Source organism: Galleria mellonella, unplaced genomic scaffold, assembly GCF_026898425.1.
Source record: "Galleria mellonella isolate WM207_F2 unplaced genomic scaffold, CSIRO_AGI_GalMel_v1 utg200, whole genome shotgun sequence".
NCBI lineage: Eukaryota > Metazoa > Arthropoda > Insecta > Lepidoptera > Pyralidae > Galleria > Galleria mellonella.
Genome location: NW_026442034.1, coordinates 3,338,904 through 3,366,392, shown reverse-complemented (window position 1 = coordinate 3,366,392; position 27,489 = coordinate 3,338,904). Strand labels below are relative to the sequence as shown.

The 27,489-nt window shown below is 34.4% G+C and overlaps 3 protein-coding genes across 9 annotated transcripts in view; 1 reads left to right on the top strand and 2 right to left on the bottom strand.

Moving 5' to 3' along the window:
• The window catches only part of LOC113515797 (chromatin accessibility complex 16kD protein), a 35,786-nt gene extending 32,736 nt beyond the window's left edge, over nucleotides 1-3,050 (bottom strand). The window contains exon 1 of the mRNA XM_052894238.1: nucleotides 3,041-3,050. The gene's annotated coding sequence lies outside the window, so the exon portion shown is untranslated. The remainder of the gene's footprint in view (nucleotides 1-3,040) is intronic.
• Nucleotides 1-27,489, top strand: part of LOC116413014 (calaxin) — a 214,901-nt gene that overhangs the window by 10,877 nt on the left and 176,535 nt on the right. Inside the window, exon 3 of one of the 6 annotated variants that reach the window (XR_008252757.1) lies at nucleotides 14,084-14,636. The exons of 3 other annotated variants lie outside the window; for them this stretch is intronic. The gene's annotated coding sequence lies outside the window, so the exon portion shown is untranslated. Of the gene's footprint in view, nucleotides 1-7,786; nucleotides 7,987-10,738; nucleotides 10,984-14,083; nucleotides 14,637-27,489 lie in introns of those variants that run through there. 2 more of the 6 variants (XR_008252756.1, XR_008252752.1) reach the window with 2 other exon arrangements.
• Nucleotides 3,042-27,489, bottom strand: part of LOC128200530 (uncharacterized) — a 42,618-nt gene continuing 18,170 nt past the window's right edge. For both annotated transcript variants that reach the window (XM_052894241.1, XM_052894242.1), the window contains exon 3: nucleotides 3,042-3,888. In XM_052894241.1, the coding sequence (XP_052750201.1) occupies nucleotides 3,483-3,888 (406 nt within the window). In that variant the 3' untranslated portion in view covers nucleotides 3,042-3,482. The remainder of the gene's footprint in view (nucleotides 3,889-27,489) is intronic.

Sequence of the window (27,489 nt, the reverse complement as noted above, 5' to 3'; positions counted from 1 at the left end):
AGGAAGTTACCTTATTATTATTTTTTAAATTCCTTTATTGTTCATTACAAGTGGGGTCAAAGAGTGTGGGGTTACTTTTAAATTAAACTCCAATAGCCGATTCACCGTGTAGTCTCGACAAATAATGGACTATTCCTTCCTAAGAGACAACCAAAGGAATTTAGTAGTTGAGGGATGTCCAGCAGCGTCCCTCTTAAAACATCACAAAAAACCTAATTGCGGTTGCCAACCTGTCTGCCAAGCGTGGAAACTACTGGTGAAACACCCCTTCCCCCCTCCCAACCTTTTATGAGGGAGGCCTGAGGCAGGGAGAAAGGCAAGACGAAGTGAGGATGTTCAGCAGTGGACAATTAAAACCTGACATCATGATGATGATAATATTTTTCTGGCCTGCGTGACTATAGCCTAAGGCTAATATTTTCTTGTAATCTTATGGAGGAAACAATAAAGAGTATCTATCTATCTATTTATACATATATCTACTGGGGGGAAAGGGATTGTTGGTAATGGAGTCTAACTGACCTATTGCTAGCAATACACCCTGTCAGGTCGACCGGCACGCGGTTCCCCCCGGAAACCATCGTGGTTAAATCTAGCGGAATTCGTCACGATGGGCTAACTGACCTGCTTTCATTGTCACCTATCATCCCCCACTGGTGTTCCGCCAGCGTATATCGATAGCGCAGGCGGGCTTACCATTCCATTATCACCCATTAAAAAAAACCATATATCTACTTATAATTCTACATCCATCAGTGAGACTTTAATGAGTTGTTATGGCAATGTTATAGTATACTTTCTGTTTTACTATGAATTGAAAATTAATATGAATTTGAAATACGCGGTGACCTGTTAATTTTTATTACATTCATATAGTTTCACATGTTTATTATTGTTCTCGAACAAACCTCTTAAAATGATTTTTGAAAGCAGTGTTTAACTATGCTTCTCAAAGTGGTATACAATAAAACCATATGTCTTCACTAGCTTTCTCTTTTACAAGTAGTCAATCGATGAGAGACAAAAGAAAATTAATACTTCACGGCTCGTTAATGCTCTTCGGTAACGGCGGTGGTTTCGGCGGCTCGGCAGCTGGTTGGCTCGAGTTCGCTGCGTTTTGTTGCATTTCGGCATTGGGCAGCCATCCCCTGGTGTAATATTTGTTTAATATTATCACAACTAATGCTAGAGTATTAAGAGGAAGGGATTATTTGTAATGGGCACTAATAAACCCATTTACTTAGGGAGGAAAGGGATTGTTAGTAATGGAGACTGAGAATCCCTTTGCTAGCAATATACCCAGCCAGATTGACCTCTTCGCAGTTCCCCCTGGAAACTATCATGGTTAATTCCTGATGAATTCATCATGATGGACTAACTGGCCTGTTTTCATAGGTTGCCAGTAGTTGCCACTGTTAGTTGGTGATTTGGCAACCGCAGCTAGGCTTTTGGTGATGTTTTAAGAGGGACGTTACTGCCCATTCCTTGACCATTATGTTCCCTTACTCGCCTCTTATCCACGAAAGAAAGGGGTGGCCCATTCTATGGCGAGACCATACGGTGTGTCGTAAGCAATATATTTTGACTATTCTTTTTACAATCAATCGAGTTTACTTCGCTTTTCGTTTCATAGTAGGGAGATAATTTTTCTTTGTAGAGTAAAAAAAACTGTTTCTTGAAAAACAAAATCATTACAAGTATGTAAACATTGCTAAATTCAATTATTTTTTTATACAATTTGTGTACGAAACATCTATTTCATTGGTGTGTGTGTATGTGTGTGTGTTTGTTTATATCAGTATACATGATTAAAATTGCAATGTTTGTGTTTTTTTTTCTAATTTAATTAAGTTTTAATAGATTGTTTTTACAATCTATTGAAACTTGTAATATGTATATAGTAAGTTGTTATTAAAAAAAATTAATCATGACTATCATTAACATATTGTAAAAATGAGTTTATTTACTCCTAGCACTTGAAAGCGCTTTCGAAACCGAGTGGACTTTCTAGATTTTAAAGATTCTTTTACAGATTCATCATTGAATGTTTTTGCCTCTGATGCAATTAAAAAAGTGTGAAATTATGAGTTAGGTGATAAAATAAACGCAGACGTGCGACTTTGAACTTGAGTACTAACAAACTATAGATATATATACTTCTAGATGGAGTATCTCAATAAAAATGCTTGTTAAAAACAGGTCAAATTTTTTATTCTTTTCTATGTGTTTACAAATACCAAAATGTGTACTTATTATTATTACTCAGTATAAAGTAGAAATATATATTGTAAAGTCAAGTTAAAAATTAAACCATTACAAAACTTTTACAGTGAGTTATTATTGTCTTCACCGATAACTTCGATCGATATCTAAAAATGGACTAGAAACATGTATCCATTGCCATAATCATTAAAAGCATCTGACGATCATCATGTCGTCATTAAAAATGGTTCTCAGAATTAAAACAATTTAAGTCTATTTTTTTATTTAATGTTTATTTATTTAATTTTTATAATTGACGAAATTATAAGGTAATAAACTAAAAACAAAAAATATAATAGAACTGAGAATCTCGTTCTTTTTGAAATCCACTGAATATTTATCCGATCTGAGGATTTATATCGAATTATTTGTAACATTGAAAAGTTACGTCCTGTGTTATGTTTAAAAAAAGTATACGTCGATTAAAAGTGAAGAGACATATCTTTTAACCGTCAAAATCGTTTTGTTGTCCGTTTTTTGACATTCGATGTTCCATCTTGATGTATATGATATTAACAGATGTATAAAGAGACCGCCAAGGTTATCCTACTGCATAACAGATGTAACTGAATTATCACCTGAGAATCTACGCAAACATGTGAACAAACATGTTAACTGAGCGTTACGAAACTCAATTCTCTAGACGTGTCTCGTTTTATTTTCAAGTTCTTACAGCCATTTTGGGTATTATCTCTTTGAATATTAGGTTCATTTTAACATCGTTCGCGTATATAATTCACGTCATTAGATACGCTAATAATGTACTAGTAGAATGTTATTCAAATAAGACTTGTATTGTGATCTTTGTATGGTATATATTCGTTTGTGATGGATCTGTTGTGGTAATTACCGTGCATAGAAATGGTATGACATGGTGTTTCCTCTTAGTTGTTGTTGAGGAAACTATTATGTTTATTCATTGATTTAATTGTTTCTCATTCAGACTATGTACCTATAATGAATTTATTTTGGAAACAATATTATGGTTTATGCAATCATTGCAAAGCTAATCTACTTAGTAAGTTGTACTGAATTTTATTTTTCATATTTTTTATTCTACGTTAATGAAAAATGATAATTTATTTAATTATAATTTAGGTATAATATATATTTAATTTAGTATATAGATAAAAATAGTAAACAAGAAAAAATATCATTCCTTTCTAAAAAATAATAAAATAAATAGTTACAAAAATGGGAGAAAGTTACAATTTTCGAAATTAAACGATATCATAATTTTCATTTTCATTAGTCACATCACTATCATCTATCATGGCTGCTTCATCACCAGCGTCGCCATCAGGCTCAGGGTTGGCAGTTTCTACATCATCGTAAAGATTATCAATGACTGCTTCATTTTGTACAAGGTTTGTTTTTGCAGGAATATCATATTTGTCCTCTTCCATTGATTTTTCATTTGATGTCAAAAATGTAACTGGTATTGGGAGACTAGTATTATCGATTTTTTCATTTGGCGTAGAGACTTTTTCTTTAGCAATGCCATGTGTGTCCTCCTCTACTGATTTATCATTTGATGACAAACACGCAACTACTGTTGTTGAACATTTTTCCGCAGTCTGACGTGTTTGTGTTCCTTCTTCATTTTCACCTTTGGTGCATTTTTCACTGAAAAATAGAAAAAGCTTTATAAAAACAGAACACAAATGTATTTACTTGAAGTGTATTCAAACAGAAAAAAAGCTAATGTTACGGCAATAATTTCTCGATGTAAGAAAATAAAAAGAAATGTACGTACAAACAGAAAAATAAATGGAAACATACCGTTAACATTTTTATACAGACATGAAAATCTTGTTTTCGAGGTACGAGATCCAACGTTAAAAATATCTTGTTTACCGCGTGGAAAGGTATATTTTATGGTGCCAAATGGCATCGGCATTGGCAATACGAATAATAGAGTAATCCCTAGCATAGCAACGGGTATCAGCTGATTTTAAAGACTGTTATAGTTGGATTTTATCCAAAGTAATTTGAAAATACTTGCGGCAGTCATCTACTAATATAAAAGGGACTTGATGAATTACCAAAACGTAACTAACGGATTCAACAATATATTTTTATAATTTGTCAGCTTGTTTGCCATCTTATTTTACTAATATAATAAATGTGTAATTAAACATTTTTCTTCTAAACCTTCAAGAAAAGATGCTCTTTTCTTTTTTAAAAGGTCGGCACACCTGCAATGTCTCGGGTGTTGCGCGTGATCATGGGCGGTGGTAGTCACTTACCATCAGGTGAGCCGCATGCTCGTTTGTTCCCTGTGCTATAGAAAAATAAACAATGTCTGTATATTTTTTTATATCACTGAGGTGGCAAATAATCATATGGCCTACCTGATGGTAAGCGGTTCCAGTAGCCTATGAACGACGACCCTAAAGAAACCTCTTTACTACCCTTTTGAAGTTTTCGTGGGAGAAAACATCTCTGAAACCGCGTTGTACGCAACCATTTAGGCTGTACAGTATGGGGTGTATGGAAAATATTTAAGGAAACATTATTTTAGTAGTCTTTATAGAGGTTATAACAATATTTTTTAGAAATTTTGTCTGTCTCTCTGTATGTTTATTCCGGCATCACATAAAAACTGCACCAATTTGCTTCAAATTTTCACAGTTGTTTTATATTTCTAAAGGTCTAACATAAAATCTAGTGTATGGTTTATCTTGACACGCCATCTAGAATTAAGTTTATTTCATTAGCTTTCATACTTTTGAAATCTATGCGTAAAAAATAACGGGCAAATGTTAGTTCTAAATATATTTAAAAATATCATGAGCAAATAGGTGTCAATTAAATTAATATATTGACTTCGCGCTCAACAAAAAATCACAGAATACAGTTACATTACAGTAACAACTGCCAAAGTGTCAGCTGTCTACCAAACACCATGGGATAGGGCGTAAAAATATAATATTAGCGATGATTTACTCAAATATATTTAGTAATGATTAATAACTAAAGAACGGGATAATTTTAGACTGCAGCCCTGAAGTTCCAAAATCGAATATAAACCTCAGAATTTTCTATTTCATGTTTAAACTATTTAAAAATGACAGTATTTTTTTATATAACTCAAAATGGCAAATAATCTGACGGCTCACCTGATGGAAAGCGGTAACCGTCGCTTATTGACATTATAAGCATCATTTACGTGACAAAATACTCGTCATTCTTGAGGCTTATGGCGTTTTTGGTGGGCTCCGATTCTGGTGTTATGCCTCCTTACTCTTATTTTACTAGAGGGAGACGTTGTACAAAAGTCGATTGCTTGGGTACCTCTGCCCCATTCGTATTTCAACCGTGAAGCAGTTGTTTGCATGGTTGTGTTTCGGTTTGAAGGGTGGGATATGGCGTGAATTTACTGGGTACAGAGGAATAACACCTGAGTCCTCAGGAGTGGCAACGCATGGGGGTATCATGGGCGAAACAATATACTCTATTATGTCCATGGTACCGCTCATGTCTATAGGCGACGGTTACCACTTTCCATCAGGTGGGCCGTCAGATTGTTTGCCATTCTAAGTTGTATAAAAAAAAAAACTCTCCTCCGTCTTCTGTGCGTATGTAGGCGCAGCTATTACACAGCGAAAACATAGGCAGGACCCACTCTCACAGGAGTAGTATTATTATTAAGGGATTTAAGTGAGGTATAATGCAAAACTTTCGATAACAATTTTCTGTTATCTCAAATAAAAAACAACAAAACATTAAACATATTTTTATTGAGAGATCTAAACAATATTGATACTCGTAGAATAAGAATGTATTGCATTTATGAAACAATAAACTCGTTTTAGGTTTTAAATCCTTGAACATAGAATAGCTAATGCTATTTTTACATCACTTTCATTTCGATCGTTAAAAACATATTGGAGTCTGTCAACATACTCGTATACATTTTCAAAAATAAACCTTTATGCGTTTTTTTTTAAATAATGATTTAAAAATGGACTTTCTACCACTCTAATGACAGAACAATTTTTAAATACTCGTAGATCTAGATGAATAGAGCCGATTGCATTAGGATTCGTCGAAATACACGCTTGCAAATTTTTATAAATACACCTAATAAATTATATTGGAAGTTTTCATTCATAGCCTGATGATAATATATTGAAATCGGTAACGTGTATAAATAATATTCTATTATATTAAATATAATAGAATATTATTTATAATAATATTAAAGGCTGCCTGGAAGAGATTGCTTAGCGATAAGGCCGCCTTTTGTATCACTTCTCATTAATATTTACTGTATTTGTTATTTCTCTTTTTACTTGGTGAACTAAAGTGTAAATAAATAAATAAATATTAAAGATTGCGTTTCACGTTGCTTTATATTTTATTTACATTAATACTGATACGTATTAATTAATGCAGTACTACTTCCGAGAACTAAGAATTTATACCTTCATAGCTGTAATTTTATAGCTATATTTCAACTGAAACACTGTCATGCTTGGAGGCAGAAACATGAGCGAGAAAAGCGTACCAGAAGGGTTAACGGGTGAGAATGACGGGTGGCCCATAGGACAAATTAATCAGGAATTAACTACGACAGTTTTCAAGAGGCCCGCATGGAGGTTACTTTAGAGGATATCTAAATTCCCCGTTAGGTATTATAAATCCTCATCCCTAGGTAGCTATTGAAAAATATTTTGGTGATATCTACGTGTTCAAATAGTATCTGTTTTTTATCTAACCGCCATTACCACCTCCCAGTATTTGGTTTTGGTTAGCTGCTGAGTCGTTGGCTCAACGCCAGGAGTTATTCTGCCTGAACGTCTCTTGATGTCAGACTTAGTTAACAACTGCTCAAGTTTGTTTTTTCAAACTCTAAAATTGCTACCCGGTATCTCTTTTATCTCAATATTGATCGGCACTGACGATGATCCGGGATCGATAATAGATCTTGTTTTAGAAACACTTTTTCTATCCTACGCAAAGATCTGGCATTCGAGTTGACGGCGCAACTGATGAGCATATATACTTTAGAGACTTCTTTAACTTCATATAATTATATACAGGATGAAATCTGAACCATCAGCATGGTTTTTAACATCCTCTTTAAAGGTGTTTTTCACAGAAATGTATATAGGATTTAGATATAAAGTTAATAACCCAAATTGTGATGTTTGTAACACATTGGATGATGTTCAACATACGACATCCGAAAGTAGAAAATATAAAATAAAAAAAGAAGCTTTGATACAGATTTATAGCCTAAATAGACAAGATATTGGATTGTTTTTAAATATACTCGTAGATACTTATTCCAAAATGACAAAATCTTTAATTGCTATATGTTTGTAGTAATGATTACCTCTATTAAAATACATTACTAAAGTATGTGAAATAACTAATTAAGGTTAGGGTATGATGGGGTTGACATATCTTTATAAGATAAAAGCTTGTAAATAAAAAGATAAAAAAATATAGGATATTATATTTTAAGATAAATAAATAAATAATAAATTAATGCAAAAAAATAATTTCATTTCAGGACGAAATTCAAATTAATACTCTTGGTGGGCTTTTGACCAAAGAGTTGCGGTAGAATGTGAAAGCGAACTATTGGGCCCGGTACTAAGGTGAAGAGGCGAAACAGCGTGGGCTTTTAGTTGATAGATTCTGGCAGTATTTAAAGGTCTTCGCCAGAACGATTTAGTAATTTTAAAATATGAAAATAAATAAGCAAATATTTTACTAGATAATTTTTTTTACCAAAGAAACATTTGTCGAAATACGACACAAATGTGAGCCTCCCGTATGAATACGACAAATCTCTTTTTTATCTATACAACTTAGAATGGCAAACAGGCTGACGCCTCGCCTGATGGAAAGTGATAATCGTCGCCTGTAGACATGAGCAGTACCATGGACATAACAGAGTATACTGTTTCGCCCATGACACCCCCCATGCGTTGCCATTTCTGAGAACTCAGGTGTTATTTCTCTGTACCCTGAAAATTCACTATATCCCACCCTTCAAACCGAAACACAGCCATGCAAACACAACTGCTTCACGGTAGAAACACGAATGGGACAAAGGTGCCCAAGTGTAAGACTTTTGTACAATATCTCCCTCTTCTAAATTTTAATTTATTCAGCATCCCTTAATACAATGGGCATGCGTTTCAGTTATTTACAATGATAGAAGTTTGGACGGTATGCCGACTTAAAATGAGATTTATACCCGACCTCGCCTAGAAAACATTCGATTCCCCTGATGGAAAGTGATAATCGTCGTCTGTAGACATGAACAGTACCATGGATATAACAAAGTATACTGTTTTGCCTATTATACTCCCCCATGTCTTGCCCTTTTTGAGGACTCAGGTGTTATTCCTTTGTACCCTGCAAATTCACTGCCATATTATGGGAAGCTCTAAATTGTTGTGTTGGTATGTTAAGACTATAATGATTTCCTTTTCACCGAAGGATACATTTTATCGCGTATTCTTTGTTGAGTGACCAGAGTAACATCAACACTAAGAGATTCAACTATAAAAGGCCTAAAGACGATTTATTTAATACACTATTCTCTTATAAAAGACGACGCTGCACAACAGCGTTGCATTCCTGCGTTGAAAGGTTGGAGAATTGGTTTTGAGTTTTTTTTAGGTTATTCTTTCAAAGAGTTTTTCATACTGTATTTATGTATAAGCGACTTAGCACATTTTTAATGGATGACAATGGAATGGAATGATAGCCCTGCCTGCGCTAACCGTTATACGCTAGTGGGGCACCAGTGAGGGATAATAGATGAAAATGAAAAGGTAGGTCAGTTAATCAAATTCAGTTAGCTGCATACCAAGTGTATTCATCATGATGGTTTACAGGGGGGACCACGTGGAGGTTGAGTTGACGGGGTATTTTTTTTTATACAACTTAGAATGGCAAACAAGCTGACGGCCCACCTGATGGAAAGTGGTAACCGTCGCCTATAGACATGAGCAGTACCATGGACGTAACACAGTATACTGTTTCGCCCATGATACCCCCCATGCGTTGCCATTCCTGAGGACTCGGAGTTATTCCTCTGTACCCAGTAAATTCACGCCATATCCCACCCTTCAAACCGAAACACAGCCATGCAAACACAACTGCTTCACGGTTGAAACACGAATGGGACAAAGGTACCCAAGCAATCAATTTTTGTACAATTCTAATCTACATATTTTATTATCCTTATAAAAACCATGCCATTTAATATTACCTTTAGATTATTTTTTTAACAAAACCGTAGTAAAATAATAAATAAGTTATTTATCTTCACAGTAAGTGTTGCGTATATAAACCACTTGGTTTATCTTCTGTTCAAACTGCAAAACACTCCTGGAATTCTCGTTGTGTTTTGAGAGGTATAACTGATGAAGATAAACACTCGAAATACGTACGAGTATCTCTCCATCTGTAAGCATTATTGGAGTCTAATCGACAACGCGTGGAACAAATACTAAATATTCGGTTAATTTTTAAAATACGTGTATTATTACTATTAAGTTTTGTTTAGTTAATACTCATATTTATTTATTTATTTAAACTTTAATGCACAGTAAAATTCTATGTATATATTTGGCGGACTTAATACCGGATGGTGTTCTCAACCAGTCAACCATTGGGCAAACCGAGAAATATGTAGGCGGTGCATTATTGGATAGAGGAAAAATAAAGCAATACTTGATTTATTCATATAATATAAACATACACCTAATATATTAAATAAATAAATATATACATATATAAATAAGTACATAGCGCGGTTTCAGAGATGTTTCCTCCCACGAACACTCAGGTTATGGAATGAGCTCCCTGCCGAGGTTTTCTCAAGAGACTACAGCTCAGAGCAAGAACTCCATGTTCTTCAAAAGGGGGGTAAAGAGGTTTCTTCAGGGTCGGCAACGCGCGCAAAGTACCTCTGGTATTGCAGGTGTTCATAGGCTACACTAACCATTTACCATCAGGTGGGCCGTATGCTTGTTTGCCACCTCAGTGGTATAAAAAACAAAGTATTACTATATAAACGAATTAGATAAAATAAATGTAATAGAAGAGCAAATAGCAATCTATGACTCAAACAGAGTAACCAGCAGTAGAAGTTTAAAGGGAAAGTGATTCTTCTAAGAAATAGGTGCGCAATTTGTGTTTAAAAGCTAGCTTGTTTAAAGAATTTGGGTAAAGAATAAAAAATAAATATATATCTATATTTATTCTTTATCGACCACATTTAAACAATATTTGGTACGAAAAGCGGACTTAATGTTGTAACTAGCGTTCTCTCTCAGTCAACCAGAAAATAGAAATGCAATTATGTGATAGAAAGTATTGAATACAAGTATAGATATAGATGTACTTGTTTACATTGACTTACTTATTATATATTATATACCTATATTGCGTTTTATTTAGATAATTGTACATAATAATTATGCATATGTTTTATTCTATTTAGGCGCGCACCCAGCGACGGGCTATTTGCGTGCGCGCAATGCAGTGCATCAACCCCGCATCCGTGACATTACACCAGACAAATTTACTATGGAGCAACGCTGTCTCTTTTCTCTTGTAATATCCGAGTACTTACTGCCCAAATTATAGAGTATGGTGCACTTCTATATTCATTGTTATAGTTCGTTGAACTGCTGTGTTTATAAATCGTTTAAGAATTTGACTAGAAAAATAACAGACGTATCTTTACGAAATTCTAATATAAAGATATAATCTATATACCAGAAAGAAGTTTTAGTATATATAAATTGATAAATTTTGGTTTTCAAAAAGGAAGGAGGTTTCAGTTAATAATTCGGTTGCACAAATGCAACCGAATTATTAACAAATTTTTATGTTTATAACCTCATATCTCCGTCAGTTCTAAACTGATTTAAAAAATCTTTTTTTTATCTGAAAGGATATACTTACAGATAGGTTCTATAGGAATTTTATCAAAAACGATTTAATAGTTTAGTTTATAAATTAAAATAAATGGTTATGTCACGATTGAAGTCGGTTTTTTATGTGAGGCACAATCTCTAATCATAATTATTAAGGGGTAAAGGGATTGTTAACAATGACAGCCCCATTGCTAGCAATATGTCCTATTAGGTCGACCTCCACGTGGTTTTCCCTGGGAACTATCTTGTTGAATTCGTCACGATGGGCTTACTGACCTGTTTCATACACATCTATCATCTTTCACTGGTACTCCGCCGGTGTATATTGAGAGCGGTTACCATTCTATTATAACCCATTAAAAAAAATCATAATTATGAATATAATGAATCATCCATTTATTAAACATGAAGTTAACCGCTATATGAGATGGTCCATTTTGGAGATTCTCTGACAACTAGTTTAACTTTAAATCCGTTTTTTACGGCTTTTGTCTTACAAGTGAAAAACTTTCACTTTAAATTTCCAATTAAAATAGATGTAGGAGCATTTTTACTAATAACATAAACATGAAGGTTTGTTTGTGTGTTTGTTGTTGGCGTTTTAATGATTCAAATAATCGTAATTTTGGAATACTCAGTACTGGAACAAAGAATGACGTACGCTACTTTTTAAATTCAGAACATTAAATATATTTCGGTCAGACAGATGAAGTGGCTGTTGAAAAACTAATAGTTTAATAAATCCCAAGAGGACGTAGTCGCTGCTAAGGCTCAATAAAATAATTTATCGCTGAATGTGGCCAGTAATTATTCTGTACAATATTTCATTCAATTGCAAGCAGTCATAGTCTCCCACACAGCCGGTACCCACGTTTGTAAATCAATGCTGCGAGGAGCAGCCCGCATTGAAGAGTGCAACTCGGACTACATCCGCCCACTTGGAACATTACAATGGTAAACTATTCTGCAATTTCATGCCAGTAACAATCAGGAATAATAATGGCGATAGCAATGAATTGACAATGGTGAAAAATTGACTTTGATAATTCCAATAATCCTCTTAATATTGTAAACGTAAAAGTATAAACACATGTTGTTTATTCAATGTTAAATGGATAAACACATTTTAATGGTCTTTGTTTGTTTCTTTGTTTGTTTCTATATTTAATGGATGATAATGGAATGGTGACGCCGCCTGTGCTAACGGTATACCTACGCTGGCGGGGTACCAGTGAGGAATGATAGTTGAGAATGAAAAGGCAGGTCAGTTAGCCCATCGTGATGAACTCATTTGGAATTCAGTAGAATGATTTTTTTTATGGGTGATAATGGAATGGCATCCCCACTCGTGCTAAAGGGTGAAAATGGTATGGTAACTCCGCCTGCGCTAGCGGGATACGCTGGCGGAGCACCAGTGAAGGATGATAGATGAGAATGAAAACAGGCCAGTTAGCCCATCATGATGAATTCATCAGGAATTAACCATGATAGTTTCAAGGGAGAACCGCGAGGAGGTCGACCTGGTTGAGTATATTGCTAGCAATAAGATTCTCGGTCTCCATTACTAACAATCCCTTTCCCCCCACCATCGTAATTAAATCTTCTTGAATTCGTCACGGGTGGTCAACTAACCTGCTTTCATCCTCACCTATCATCCGTTACTGGTGGCCGCCAGCGTATACCAATAGTGCAAGCAGTGATACAATTTCATTACCACCTATTAAAAAAATACACAAGCAGGTGACTCTTCTACCTATTAAGTTACCTTTCAATACTTTTGTACGTAATTATCATAATATGATTTTTAGCTCACTATTGAAATAAATACATATTTAACTACGGTAAAGGGATAAATTTAAACGAAGCCGGGGTGGTGACAAAGTCCTAACTCTATATCGGGTGTGACCATGTAAGGTGCGGCGTGGGGTGCTCAGTGTCCCGGAATAGTCAGAAGTGTAGGGTTGTTCATAATGATGAAAATAATTGAGTGTTTGCATATAGAAAGAAAGAAAGAAAAAATTTAATCAAAGAAGCATGCGACCAATACAGTAGCACACAAAACAAGAATAAAAGAAAACAACAAAACAAAAAAAAAACAATAGTATACAAATAGGAAGCAATTTAATCAAATCCAGTTCAGTTAAAGTTATCATATATTTATCAAAGAAAAACTTATTGTGACTTTCGTATCAAAATTTTGGTTAAGAGGTACGGTGTTCTAAAATAATACATATACATACATATGGTACATATCTGTCACGCTTGTCTTCCATAAAAGAATATACAAATGGTGGCAAATAAGACTTTTTGCTATATGGTCTCGGCATAGCACCACCTCTTCATTTCACGTCGGTATAACAAGAGACGGCTAAGGGAACTTATGGTGGAGGGACAGGCAGCAGCGTCCTTCTTAAAACATCACCAAAATCTAACTGCGGCTACCAACCCGCCTGCCAAGCGTGGCAACTACTGGCAAAACTCTCCTTATGGGAGAGACCTATGTTTAGCAGTGGACGATTAACAGCTGATATGATGAAGACCTTTTTATAAAGTCCAAATACTGCTGTATTTGCCATATTGTTTGTTTTTATGGGTGAAAATGGTATAGTAACCCCGCTTGCGCTAACGGGATACGCTGGCGGAGCACCAGTGAAGGGTGATAGATGAGAATGAAAACAGGCCAGTTAGCCCATCATGATGAATTCATTAGGAATTAACCATGATAGTTTCCAGGGGCACCGCGAGGAGGTCAACCTGATTGGGTATATTGCTAGCAATGGGATTCTCAGTCTCTATTGCTAACAATCCCTTTTCCCCCTATGGCCATACTGTTAACAGTATTGGTTTAAGCTCGTGAGGTGCTCTAGATGGATTATTAAGTGAAAATTTTTTTTTTTACAACCCAGGGGGCAAACGAGCATGCGGCTCACCCGATGGTAAGTGACTACCGCCGCCCATGATCACCCACAACACCAGCGGCATTGCAGGTGTGCCTCCGGCCTTTTAAAAAGGAATATACTCTTTTCTTGAAGGTTATGTTGTCGTATCGGTTCGGAAATACTGCTGCTGGAAGTTGATTCCAAAGAATGGTTGTGCGTGGAAGAAAGTGCCTTGAAAAACGCACGGTGGAAGACCGCCACTCGTCCAGATGATTGGGATGAAACTTTAGTTTGTGGCGGGTTGTACGGTGGTGAAAATCAGCAGCAGGTATCAATCCGAACAATTCCTCAGATCAAGTTGGGATGATGATTCCCAGGAAGGATTATGTGGAGAACACCTTGACAGGGCATACTGTTAACAATGAAGACTATTGTGCCTATTCATGACAATTATAAAGTTGTCAGATACTATTTCGTGTATGTATCTACGTACATAATTGTGTTTATTATACAGTTTAATGAAATTAAACTCTCAAGTATGGAGTTAAGGTTTAGTTTGGATTATATTAGGATTGCAGTCGTTGCACGCTCCGGAATTCGGCCACTGAGTTCTTAGAGAGAAGATACAAGGTCGGCAATTAGTTGTATGCGGGTTAGTTTTTTTTTTCATACATGATGCAGCTAGTTTTTATATGGGCTTCATCCAATAATTTAAATAAGCATCGTTAAAATAGTTCATTTTGGATGTTTTATATATTGATATTATTTTATAAAACTACTCAACTTAGGGTCTTATTGAGAAAGAAAGGATTGTTAGTAATGAGGATTAGTAGCCCCACTAGCAATATACCCTGCCAGGTCGAACTCTTCGTGGATCCCCCTAGAAACCATCGTGATTGATTTATTGTTAGATTCGTCACGGTAGGCTTACTGACTTGCTTCATCCTCACCTGTCAATCCGCACTCACACCCCACCAGTGTATACCGATAGCGCAGACGGGGTTATTATTCCATTATCATTCATTAAAAAAACCCAAGGTCTTAATTGAGGCTCTTCAACTGAACTACTAGCTAGGTGAATAAGTACGTGAATATATATGTAAACTAATAAATATTATGATATCAACCAATAACTGCCCACAGCTGGGTAACCAGCAGCTGAACACAGACCTTCCCCATAAGGGGAGTTTTGTCAGGTAAATGACGGTGAATTTTAATAATGTTTTAAACTAAATTGGTAGTAATACATTTTGCTAAACAAAACCGGTGATTTATATCACTGAAACACATCGATCAACTCATCGACATACTCCTGAGTGGATGCTTCTAGTAGGGACTGTTCTGTCCAGGAATACTGTGATTGTAGCTTTTATCAATATGAAATTTAGTAAAATAAAAAAAAAATTACTGTATTAATTATTTTATCAACGACAAGGCGTTTCGTAGACACATTGTATTGCCAATATTTGAATTTAGAACGCGGAGTATTTACAAGTAGATTTTGCTTCGCAACAAGCAGATTTTTACTCAGCAAACAAAAATGGCGGCTTCGATATTCACAAAATTAATATGAATCCAACACAGTTATATCACTGTATAAATAATTATCAAAATTAATTTGAAATAAACGAAAACGTAATCATGTAATATCCTCATTAATGAGGATTTCGTCTCCACTGCGGAATCACCTTGTCTTTAATAATTTTCCTCCAACTGCGGTGGTCTTTGGCATAAAGGAGGGCATTGTGGTATCTGGTATGTGGAGAGTGTGGATGTGATCAGACCATCTTGTATAAATTAAACCCTTAATCATCGTATAACCTGATAGCCATAATTAGTTATTTGATCAACTAATAATCCCGGAAATGGATTTGGAAACATTTACACAAGGTTTCTCAAGATTTTGACCATCTTTCCGCGTGATATGACCAAAGTATCTTAATATCCTACGCAGAAATGAGTATCTGATTGTTAACTCACGCAGAATAGACGCGTGGGTGTCTAAGACATTCCAGAGAATATGCAATATTTTTCTTCAACCCCACATTATGCGTAACATAACTGCAAAAAATACGAAATTGAGAATCTCCTCTTTTTAAATGTGCAATTGGAGCTTTAGTCTTAATACTGTTTTTTCTTTATTTTTTTATTATCGTGCTATATCATAAATTATATGTTATAATAGTGCATTATATTTATTAAGCAATGAGAATCGTTAGTATTTAATTAAATACGAATGTTAATATTTATTTAAAAAATTAGCAAACTGATAAGAACAATCGCCTTATCGATGTGACGCAAATTATTTATTAGATTTTTTTCTGTCTTTTGTTTTCACTTGGTTACTGAATTATCGATTATATTATTATCTTCATTTATCTAATCTTTCAATGTGTCAATATGTAATAAAAGGATATACTGGGCATGCCTCTTAGATATTTGACTGATAAAATATTGTGAAGAAATTCAAAGTTAAAATATTTCTAATTAATTAAGTATTTATTTGTTTTTATATATCTGATAAACTACGTTTAAGTAGATATATTATGTTAACCATTAGACAGAGTCAATACATAAATGACTTATAAACTTTAATATTTGGTTTAAATAAATCAACTTTGTTCAGGACAAAATTAACACTGAAATAAACTCTATCGATTGCCAAAATAATCATCAAAATCGTAAAGATTTAATTACGATATTGCATATCTACAAACAAGAACAAAAAAATGAGAATATCTATTTTAAAGTGAGTTGAAAATAAATACTGTAACTTACTTCGGTTTTTCGACTGCATTACACCTTTTATGAATGAGTATATGTACTTTATTTTTTTCCATTATATTTATAGGCCATTCTATTTCCATTATATTACTTTCCATTACGTGGGATGTCAGTATATTTTTCATTATAAGTTGCAAAAAAAAATCATATAGTATAGACAATAAATCACAATAAATCAGTTACATTGTATAATTAAACTCTATTTATTAGGCTATATTCACATTAGATACTCTATTCAATAGTAATAGAATGAATTAATATAATGATAAATGATAATAAAATATTCTTTTCCATCGCCCAACCCTATTGCTCACAAATAATGCAAATAAAGTGAAGTGTAACTACAGCGGTGATGCGCGCGCGCACGCACGCATACGGCACTGTCGTAAAATAAACATGAAAATGCATGTGTGTGTGCGCTTGTTGCTACCCGCGCTTGCCGACTATAGACAGAGTTAGTTAGATATTCGCAAGAGAATTTTGTTTTTCTTTTATGCGGTGAAATCGTAGCACCTGCTGTACTGTTGGTATATGTTGGCGGGGTACCATTGAGGGATAATAGATGAGAATGAAAACATGCCAGTTGGTCCGTCGTTACGCATTAAAGAAAAATCAACCACAACTGCTTTCAAGGGGGGACGCGTGGATGTCTTTTTAATAGATGATAATGGAATGGTAACCCTGCCTGCGCTATCGGTATATGCTGGCGGGGACCAGTGAGTGATGACAGGGGACGGTGAATACAGGTCAGTTAGACCATTGTGACGAATTCAACTACAATTGACCACAATGGTTTCCAGGGGGAACCGCGTAGTCGACCTAATAGGGTGTTTTGCTAACAATGGATCAGATAGATCCCATTACTAATAAACCCTTTTCCCCGCGCGTGGACGTCGACAGGACAAGGTAAAGATATTGTTAGCAAAATGAATGTGGCTTTAAAAGATTGTAGTGGTTTTTTTTTTATGAAGGCTAGTGTCTCTAGTTATTTTTAGTTTTTAACTAGATATTCTGGCAGTATAAATAAAATAAATATTATTTGGACGTTCCTCAAGGCAATTATTAATATTGCAATTGGTAACGATTCAGTCTTCATATTTAACGATCAGTCACAGAACACATCTGTTAGTAGTCCCATACAAACGGAACATGTGGAATAGGTCACTGTAATATACATGGTATGGCATGACGCGCATGAAATGATTATTTAGAAGGTCAAATTACTTTATTGTTATCAGTCGAAAATACAACGTTACCTTGAGGTTCTTGTTACTCAAAATATCTGTGGAACATCAATACAATTTGAGTGGGGTAAGCAAATATAACGTGTATATACGTGGACATTAACTCAGAAGGAAATGGATAAACTTAGAGCCTTTGAAATGTGGTGCTGGAGTAGCTGGAGGGATTGTATTAGCAATGAGGGGATCCTGCTTAGGGTTAAGGAAAAAAGACAAATTATTAGAACTATTGAGGACAGAAGGGGAAAAATGTTGGGACTCTTGATACGACACGACGAACTTATGAACATTATAATAGAAGGTAAGATAGAAGGAAGGAGGGGAAGAGAGAGACCAAGACATAGTTACATCAGGCAGATCAAGGAAGGAGTTGGTGTCGTGTCGTATCAAGAGGTGAAGAGACTCGCTGAAAATCGTAGTGAGTGGCAAGAGCATAAATGAGTATACTGGGGTTAGTATTTAGACTACACACACACACAAGGGGGAAAGGGATTGTTAGTAATGGAGACTAAGAATCCCATTGCTAACAATATACCCAACCAGGTCGACTTCCTCGCGGTTCCCCCTGGAAACTATCATGGTTAAATTCTGATGAATTCATCATGATGGGTTAACTGGCCTGTTTTCATTCTCATCAATCACCGTTCACTGGTGCTCTGCCAGCGTATCCCATTAGCGCAGGCGGGGTCACCATTCCATTTTCACCCATAAAAAAAAACTACACACACACACACTATTCTAAGGATGCTAACAATTATGATTTCACCCCGTATAAATACGAGTATAACTCTATGGGATGGTTACTACGTGATGTGTCGTCACTCCCTCTACGTTCCCACGCCATTCACCAATGTTTGGGAGTGTCCTATACATAATAACACGCTTCATTCAAAACAAGTTCAAGGTTGTATTTGATTACAAACAGGAATGCTAGTAAATAACAGGCTGACGGAAGATGTAATAAATGAAAATTGGATAAGAAAAGCACAATAGAGTGGAACGTTATGCAGTTGTGACTTTCAGCACACATTGGCTGCAATCGTTTGATGACAAATAATCTGCATAAATGCAACATTGTAAATGATTTTTACACACTGGGCACTATTATGTAATTTATGGGAATTGGGAAATAACCACAGGAATTTTTATTTTGTTATGTAACCGAAGGAAGGAAGTAAATTATAGAATAATCTGTTTCAATAAAATTAAAAAAAATAATAATTAACCCGACCATATTTTTTTTTTTATCAATTTGCTGATGTCAATAAGAACAGATTAAAAATCGAGTCATCGTAATTTTTAGGTCCTTATTAATTTTATAAATATACAAACGAGTTTCATTATTATGCCTTGTTGCCTTATTTATTTATTTATCTTTCTTTTTTTTATATACAACTTAGAATGGCAAACAAGCTGACGGCCCACCTGATGGAAAATGGTAACCGTCGCCTATAGACATGAGCAGTACCATGGACATAACAGTATATACTGTTCCACCCATGATACCCCTCATGCGTTGCCATTCCTGAGGACTCAGGTGTTATTCCTCTGTACCCAGTAAATTCACGCCATATCCCACCCTTCAAACCGAAACACAGCCATGCAAATACAACTGCTTCACGATTGAAACACGAATGGGACAGAGGTACAACAAGCAATCGACTTTTGTACAAAGTCTCCCTTATTAATGAACACCAACAGCATATTGCATTATAACATATAGGTATAACAAACATTAAATATAATACAATATTAATGCACATGCCTATTATAGGTATTCACGCCTTACTGGACTAATGTAAATAAATGATGGGGGGATGGAATTGTTAATAATGGGAAAGTGAAGAGGGAACTATCTTCGCCTTTACATTCTCACCAATCATCTCTTACTGGTGCTCCGTCAGTGTAAACCGATAGCGCAGATGGGGTTACCAATTCATTATCATCCATTAAAAAAATATAAAAAAATGCAACATTTTGCACATTCTAATTAATTATATTTGCATATTTTCATTATATGTTTCGGAATATATGTATACATACATACATTTCTAGTATGGAAAAAGAAATGGGCTTCTTATCATTCCAGCCAGAGGGACCAAGACACAAACACACTGATAGCCTTTTCTCGCCCCGGGAAAGGTTATCGAGTATTTTCTAAAGATAATAACAAATTGAATTAACAATTTATATACTAATTATAGTACAGAAGGGTAATAGTCAATTTAGCATGTCATCAACATATCAGACGTTAACTGTCCATTGCTGAACGTAGGCCTCCCCCACAGACTATCTTAAGGAACGGTCCATACAGTGATTCCCTGCAATGCATTTGAGGTCGTCACTCCATCTGTGGGCGATCGTTGTATACTGCGTTTGTTTGTCGGGTTAGCACGCCACTTTACTACTATATAAAAAAATACTATTGTAAAAAAAAATATGGTCAAAATAACTATTTTTTTTTTCAAGTTTATTGAGAAAAGTTCCCAAGGCAGTTTACGAGTGATATTTGGTTTATTTTTTTTTAAATATAGCCTATATTGAATATTATATTGTATATTCTATTATATTAAAAATTATGCCACGAGTATTTATTCAGAAGTTATTTACAGGCATCTTATTAAAAAATAAAGACAATCTAATATTATTGTTTTACTTGTAAAATATCACTTGACCTCATGTAGAGTAATGAATTTACTGAAAACACCAACCACGAACTCCGCGACCTTTGTATCAACAGAAGTGAATTAAATTAAATTGATAACATTTTAGAGCAATTCATAAATTGTTCAAATTAAATAAGATTATGTATTGTATTGTAAAATCTTTATTTTTTTATTAATTATGTTATTGATATGTTTTTTTTTTATACAATTTAGAATGGCAAACAAGCTGACGGCCCACCTGATGGAAAGTGGTAATCGTCGCTATTGACATGAGCAGTATCATGGACATAACAGAGTATACTGTTTCGCCCATGATACCCCCCCATGCGTTGCCATTCCTGAGGACTCAGGTGTTATTCCTTCGTACCCAGTAAATTTACGCCATATTCCACCCTTCAAACCGAAACATAGCCATGCAAACACAACTGCTTCACGGTAGAAACACGAATAGGACAGAGGTACCCAAGCAATCGACTTTTGTACAAAGCCTCCCTCTGGTAAGTCTCTCTCTGGTATGTAATGATAGGTTTTATAATTATTTATTGCAGTTTACATTATTAACAAATTCAGTGTTCAATAAGAATACTAAAATGAATTATAGTTTATAATAAAAAAGACACCTAGTTTTTTTTTTATTATAAGCTATGTGATTATAATAGAAAAAGACTAGGTGTTCCTCGGTATAAACCATATTTTATTTATTTATTTAACATAATATACATCTAGAATTAGAATTCATTTTTTTTATACTACTGAGGGGCAAACAAGCATACGGCCCACCTGATGCGTTGCCATTCCTGAGGACTCAAGTGTTATTCCTCTGTACTCTGTAAATTCAGTGCCATATCCCACCCTTCAAACCGAAACACAGCTATATATAGGGACAGAGGTGCCCAAGCAAGCGACTTTTGTGCAGTCTTTCTCTGGTTTAAAGTAAAGGACGTAAGGTATACCTACTGCTAAATATTACACTATATACAAGCAAATAACTGACATAGTAACAACTAGATACATTTTATCGTTCACGAGACTGATTATTTCATGATTTGTTGAACTGATCATATGGTATAGTGGAGTTTTTATGATTATTTACATTTCGCACTTACATTGTCATATTTTTATGTATACAGTCTATATCTATCCACTTTTGTTTAACTATTATTCCACTACATTTAAATAAAATATTGATAAACAAATAGGTATCAAGCATGGAGATAAATAAAATTGGATTTTACTACAATCTACTAAGTGCTTAGGTACTCGTATCTCATACCTGACTTTATTGTAGATGCCCGTCACAAGAATTTATAAGAAAAGGGTTAGCTTGGTAAATAATAATAGGTAAATAAATAAATAATGCTCAGATTTCTGTCTTAAGACTTTTTTTAATTAGATCGGAAATTTGTTAAAAATAAAATAGTCGGTAGGTATACTTTGAGTTTTTAACCAAGACGTTATTTTAATAGGTGAAGATAGAATGATAATCCCGACTGCGTTGGCGGGGCACTAGAGAAGGGTGACAGTTGAGGATGAAGGCAGGTTAGTTGGCCCATAGTGACAAATTGACAAGAATTAACCACTATGGTTTCTAGGGGGAACCGGGTGGAGATCGACCTGATAAGGTGTATTGCTAGCAATGAGGCTGTTAAATCTCATTACTAACAATCCCTTTCCACCCAGACAGGACATTTGAAAGAAATACGTGTACAAGAAAAAATATAGACTTTTCTATAGAAGACTATCTTTGTACTTTTGCCTTGCTTACTTTTAAAAAGAAAAACTATTTCTATTAAATTGCATGGCGATGGCATTTCCTACATGGTACATAATTATACGAAAAAAATATGCGTCATTTATTAATGCGTGTAAAAACTTCCATTCAAAATATCAACATGGACATGAGATGACTCACTGTACGAAATAAATTGTAGTTCCTTTTACATCTATTGTAGATGAGTACTACGAATAATAATTTATATCAAATGCTAAAAATCTTGAACTTGAACACGTATCAAATATTCCTTATTGTACACAAAACATAATATTAATCACAATTCATTATAAACATAATGTACAAAGGCGAGCTTATCTCTAATAAGAGATTTCTTCCAGCAAAACCTTTTCATGTAAATTGTGTTATTTTAAAAATAAAAATAGGCAGTCATACGATCTGCGTATATTGTATAAACACATAGGACATGTATACACAAAGAATAATACAAACTACACATTATAAATTACATAAACCCTGTAACATACACATATAGACATATACACATATATACACATACATATATAAATATATATATATATACATACATACATATATACACACACATATATATATATATATATATATATATATATAGGGTCGACTATACTCGTTTATCCAAATTACTAAACTAAACGAAGCAAATGTTATTAACTTCTTTTTTTTTTGTAAATCAGATTTCCTTATTGTGTTTTTAAGTGTGGTCATTGTTGTTTTTGTATATATTTTTTTTATGTATTTGGTGTTTACCTCTAATTGTTAACATTATAATTGTAAGACACGTGTATCGCTGTATAATAATCTCATTAAAATATTAGTACAATGGAATATGCTCAGAGGAATTGTTCAATATGATGCCCACGGCCACTTTCTAACATCGCACAGCTCGCCATCAACAGGGAGTTCACTCTCATACCCTACAGTCTAAATTATCGCGTACAACGCAGTTTCAGAGATGTTTCCTTCCACAAACCCTCAGGTTATCATATAATATGAATGAGTTCTTTGTCGAGGTTTTTCCAAGAGGTTTCTTCAGGGTTGTCAACGCGCGTGTAATGTCCCTAGCATTTCAGGCCGGCGTTCATAGATTACGGTAATCGCTTATCATCAGGTGAACCGCATACTTGTTTGCCAACTTAGTAGTATAAAAAAACTTATACACGAGTAGATTTTGAAATATAATTCTCTAAACTATCACAAACGTTACAATTTTAAGTTGATAGTTTGGCAAAATTATTATGGCATATTCGTCATGTGATATCGACATAGAATGGACCACTCCTTTTCCCGTGGGTGTTGTAAGAGGCGATTAAGAGAATTTAATGATTAAGGGATGGGTTGTAGCGTTCTTAAAATATCAACAAATCCCAACTGCAGTTATCAATCTGCCTACCAGCAGAGTTTACTACTGGCAAAATGCCCCCTTAGAGGGAGGCCTATGTTCAGCAGTGGACAGTGAACGGTTTGTTATGATGATAATGATGATGATTATAGCATGGGACATCGAGAGTTAAATGTTAAACAATTGTAACGCAATTCTACAAAGACTTAATAATCAATCTTCTTCTTTTTTCTAAGAGTTTCCTCTTGTCGGTGCAACTAATTCATGCATCTTCCTCCAGCCAGTTCTATCCCAGGCCATATCCTTGACCTCCCTATACTACATAACACCTAGTGTTTCTTTTATCTGTCCCATGTAGTTATTCCTCGGTCTTCCCCTTCCTCTTTTGCCCTCTATTTTTCCCTCTACTATGCTCTTAAAAAAATCGTCATGTCGTATAAAGTGGCCCAGCATAATAATCAGTATTAAATAAAATTTTAAATATTGATATATAATGTGGTACTTGCAATTTTAAAAAGATTTAATAATAATGTGTTAAATAAAAAAAAAATATTTTTGATATAGAGAGTGGTGCTTCAGAATCGACTGCAAAGAATTTAGAGGTACATTTCCGCTCAGTACGGTCATCTGTACAAAAATTTTGGTAACATCAAAAAACCACTAGTCATGAGTCGTCGGAGATTACATTGTCAGTGAATTACACATATCAAGATAAATTTATGAGTTTACCAAGGCTAAAAGTGTTTATTCTGTGCATTCATTCGATATAGCATCAGGACGCAAAGATATAATTTTATTTCTACTCACTAACAATGTGTATTATAGACAGCTAATTGCATATATATCTCCGAACTAACACCTAATAAAATTTCACACGAAACACAGAAAACATCCAATTTCTGAATGTATTCCAAACACGTCAAAATAAAAAAGTAATGTAGTTGGTTTCAAAAAAATTTTTTTAACTATATATTGATTTAAAAAATATTTATCTATGTAACATCTATAGAAAGATAGAAATGTTGGAAAAATATTTAAATTAAAAATAATTTTTAAAATGTCAATTAAGAGGCGGTTAATCATCGCCATAATTCATATTGTGATGAATGAAGCCGCAATTTTTCTTTTGCGAGATAAATACAATTTGTTGCAAAACAAAATCAACATAGATCCGCATTCTAAATTTAAATAAGTGTTTTAAATGTAATGCGTTTACAGATTAACTCTTCATTCATCTGTGCTTATTATTCATTTTAAAATAAGAATAGCGGAAATTATATGAAATCGCTTGATTTTTTTTTGTAAAGCAAAATGTACTTGCAGTTTCAAACTTAGCACTAAAACATGAGAATATATAATGTTTTATTTAAGGTGTAAAAGTTGATTTTCTGTCCAGACTCTTTTTATTAAAACTACATACCAAAATGAGCGGCAGAATAAAAAAAGATAATTTAAAAAGTTTTACGAGTTAACATTGACCTCAGTTAAACCGCGTCTCCTGTATGCGTTGTGTCTGTCTGGCTGTCTGGGCCGTGATTAGCTTCTTACTAGTGCTGGCTAACAATCATTGAGTACAAATTATTTATTTAATAATTATTAAACGATTAATTTTTGTTACTATTATAATTGTGGAAGTAAGTTTGTTTATTTGTTATTATTACCTCTTTGCGCCGTAACTTGCTATTTTTGTTTGTTACTTTGCTATTTTTATTACAATCTTTACTATTTCTATTTTCATTCCAGTCAGTTATCATATCCCGGTCACCCGGACCCAGTCGTAAGCAAAACCTGGTGATCAATAATTCGATTGGGTCTTCAAATAAATTAAACAACTGATTATATAATAGATAATACGATATAATTGTTTATATAAACACTTAACCGATTACGATGTAATCGTTCATAAATAATTAATCGATTATAATCGGCAGTATAATAGTATCAATTATTATAACAAGTTTTACCAGCGATTTTGTCCACATAACCGGGATATTTTAATTGATTTGATTAAAAAGAAATGTACTTCCTTTCTATCTCAAACATTATATTTTTACTAAATCTCATGCAAGTTTTATTTATTGGGTGAAAACTGAATGGCAACCCTGAATGCGCTATCGGTATATACTGGTAGGGAATCAGTGAGAGATGCTAAGAATTAGAATGAAGGCAGGTTAGTTGACTCATCGTGAAAAATTCATTTAAAAATAACCATTGTGGTTATTATGTTCCAGGAGGAACCGCATAGAGACTGACCTGATAGGGTATATTTCTAAATATTTCTTTCTCTCGTCTCATGACAGTTAGTAGAGCCTCTATGACGCTAAAGAGTAACATATAAATAAATAGGAATGCGGGTAGTTAAGGGTTGTTCTTGTTTTGAACTCGGAATCGATAAAATGATATTAATAGTAATAAATAGAAGTACTATCGTTAGTATTGCTTGTCGACATCATTTATAATAGATTAAATTGTTTAGACCTTCATATTGGATTCTATTGATAGTTCAATTTATAATCAGATTATTTTGGGGCAACATAATCGATTAAATAATCGATTGATTGACAACACTACTTCTTACCCATATCCCTCGGTATTACGTGACTCACTCGACGGCTTCCGGGGCCATAGGCGTGGGTTTATTGTGAATCAGTTTACTGGCTTGTAGATTACAGGTTTGAATGGCCATCGTCACCATAGACGACCTTAGTGGTGTAGCGGTTTCGACTGCCTCATTTTCCTATGGTTGCGGGTTCGAATACCGTAGGTACATTTGTTTTTTTGTATGTCTGTTCGTCTAAGTGTTTTCTATGATACTTCTATGATATGATACTTACCTATAAAGTTTTTACTGTTTCTTTCTCTATCGTAGTGTTGTCCGATAACGTATCTATTACTGCGGTCGAAGGTCTTGTTTGAATTATTTAAAGCTATTGTAAGATTAAGCCACGTCAAGGGTCTTTGCTATAGGTACAAGAAGGTGGTTTGGAAATTCATGACACTAGAGGGCACTACCTTCACACGTTTTTTTTCAATTATTTAAAAATTCAAATTGAAATAAAATATCATTTACATCTTTATTCAGACAGATTTGTTTACAAACACTTTTAAATCGTCATTTTTTAAAATCTAGTACAGGGTTCAGAAAGTTGGCATCTGTTGAGAAGAGCCCGCAAGTAACTCAACAGCTACTCTTTTAAATCTCTGTCAACGTATACATATATATTATAAGTACATATACATACATACACAATATATTTATTGAGGGGGAAAGGGATTGTTAGCAATGGAGTTTCTCAGCCCCATTGCTAGCAATATGCCTTATTAGGTCGACCTCCACGTGGTCCCCCTGGAAACCATCGTGAACAATTCATGTTGAATTCGTCACGATGGGCTAACTAACCTACTTCATCCTTACCTATCATCCTTTACTGGTGCCCCGCCGGTGTATACCGATAGCGCGGGTGGGGTTTCATTCTATTATCATCCATTAAAAAATATATATATTTATTGAAATGATGACTGTGTCTAAAATTACATGGTCATTAAAAAGCCCGTGCATGATCTACTAACACCATGCACACTTGTCATTTAAGTAATCATTTACAGTGCAACAGGCTTTGTAAGCATTT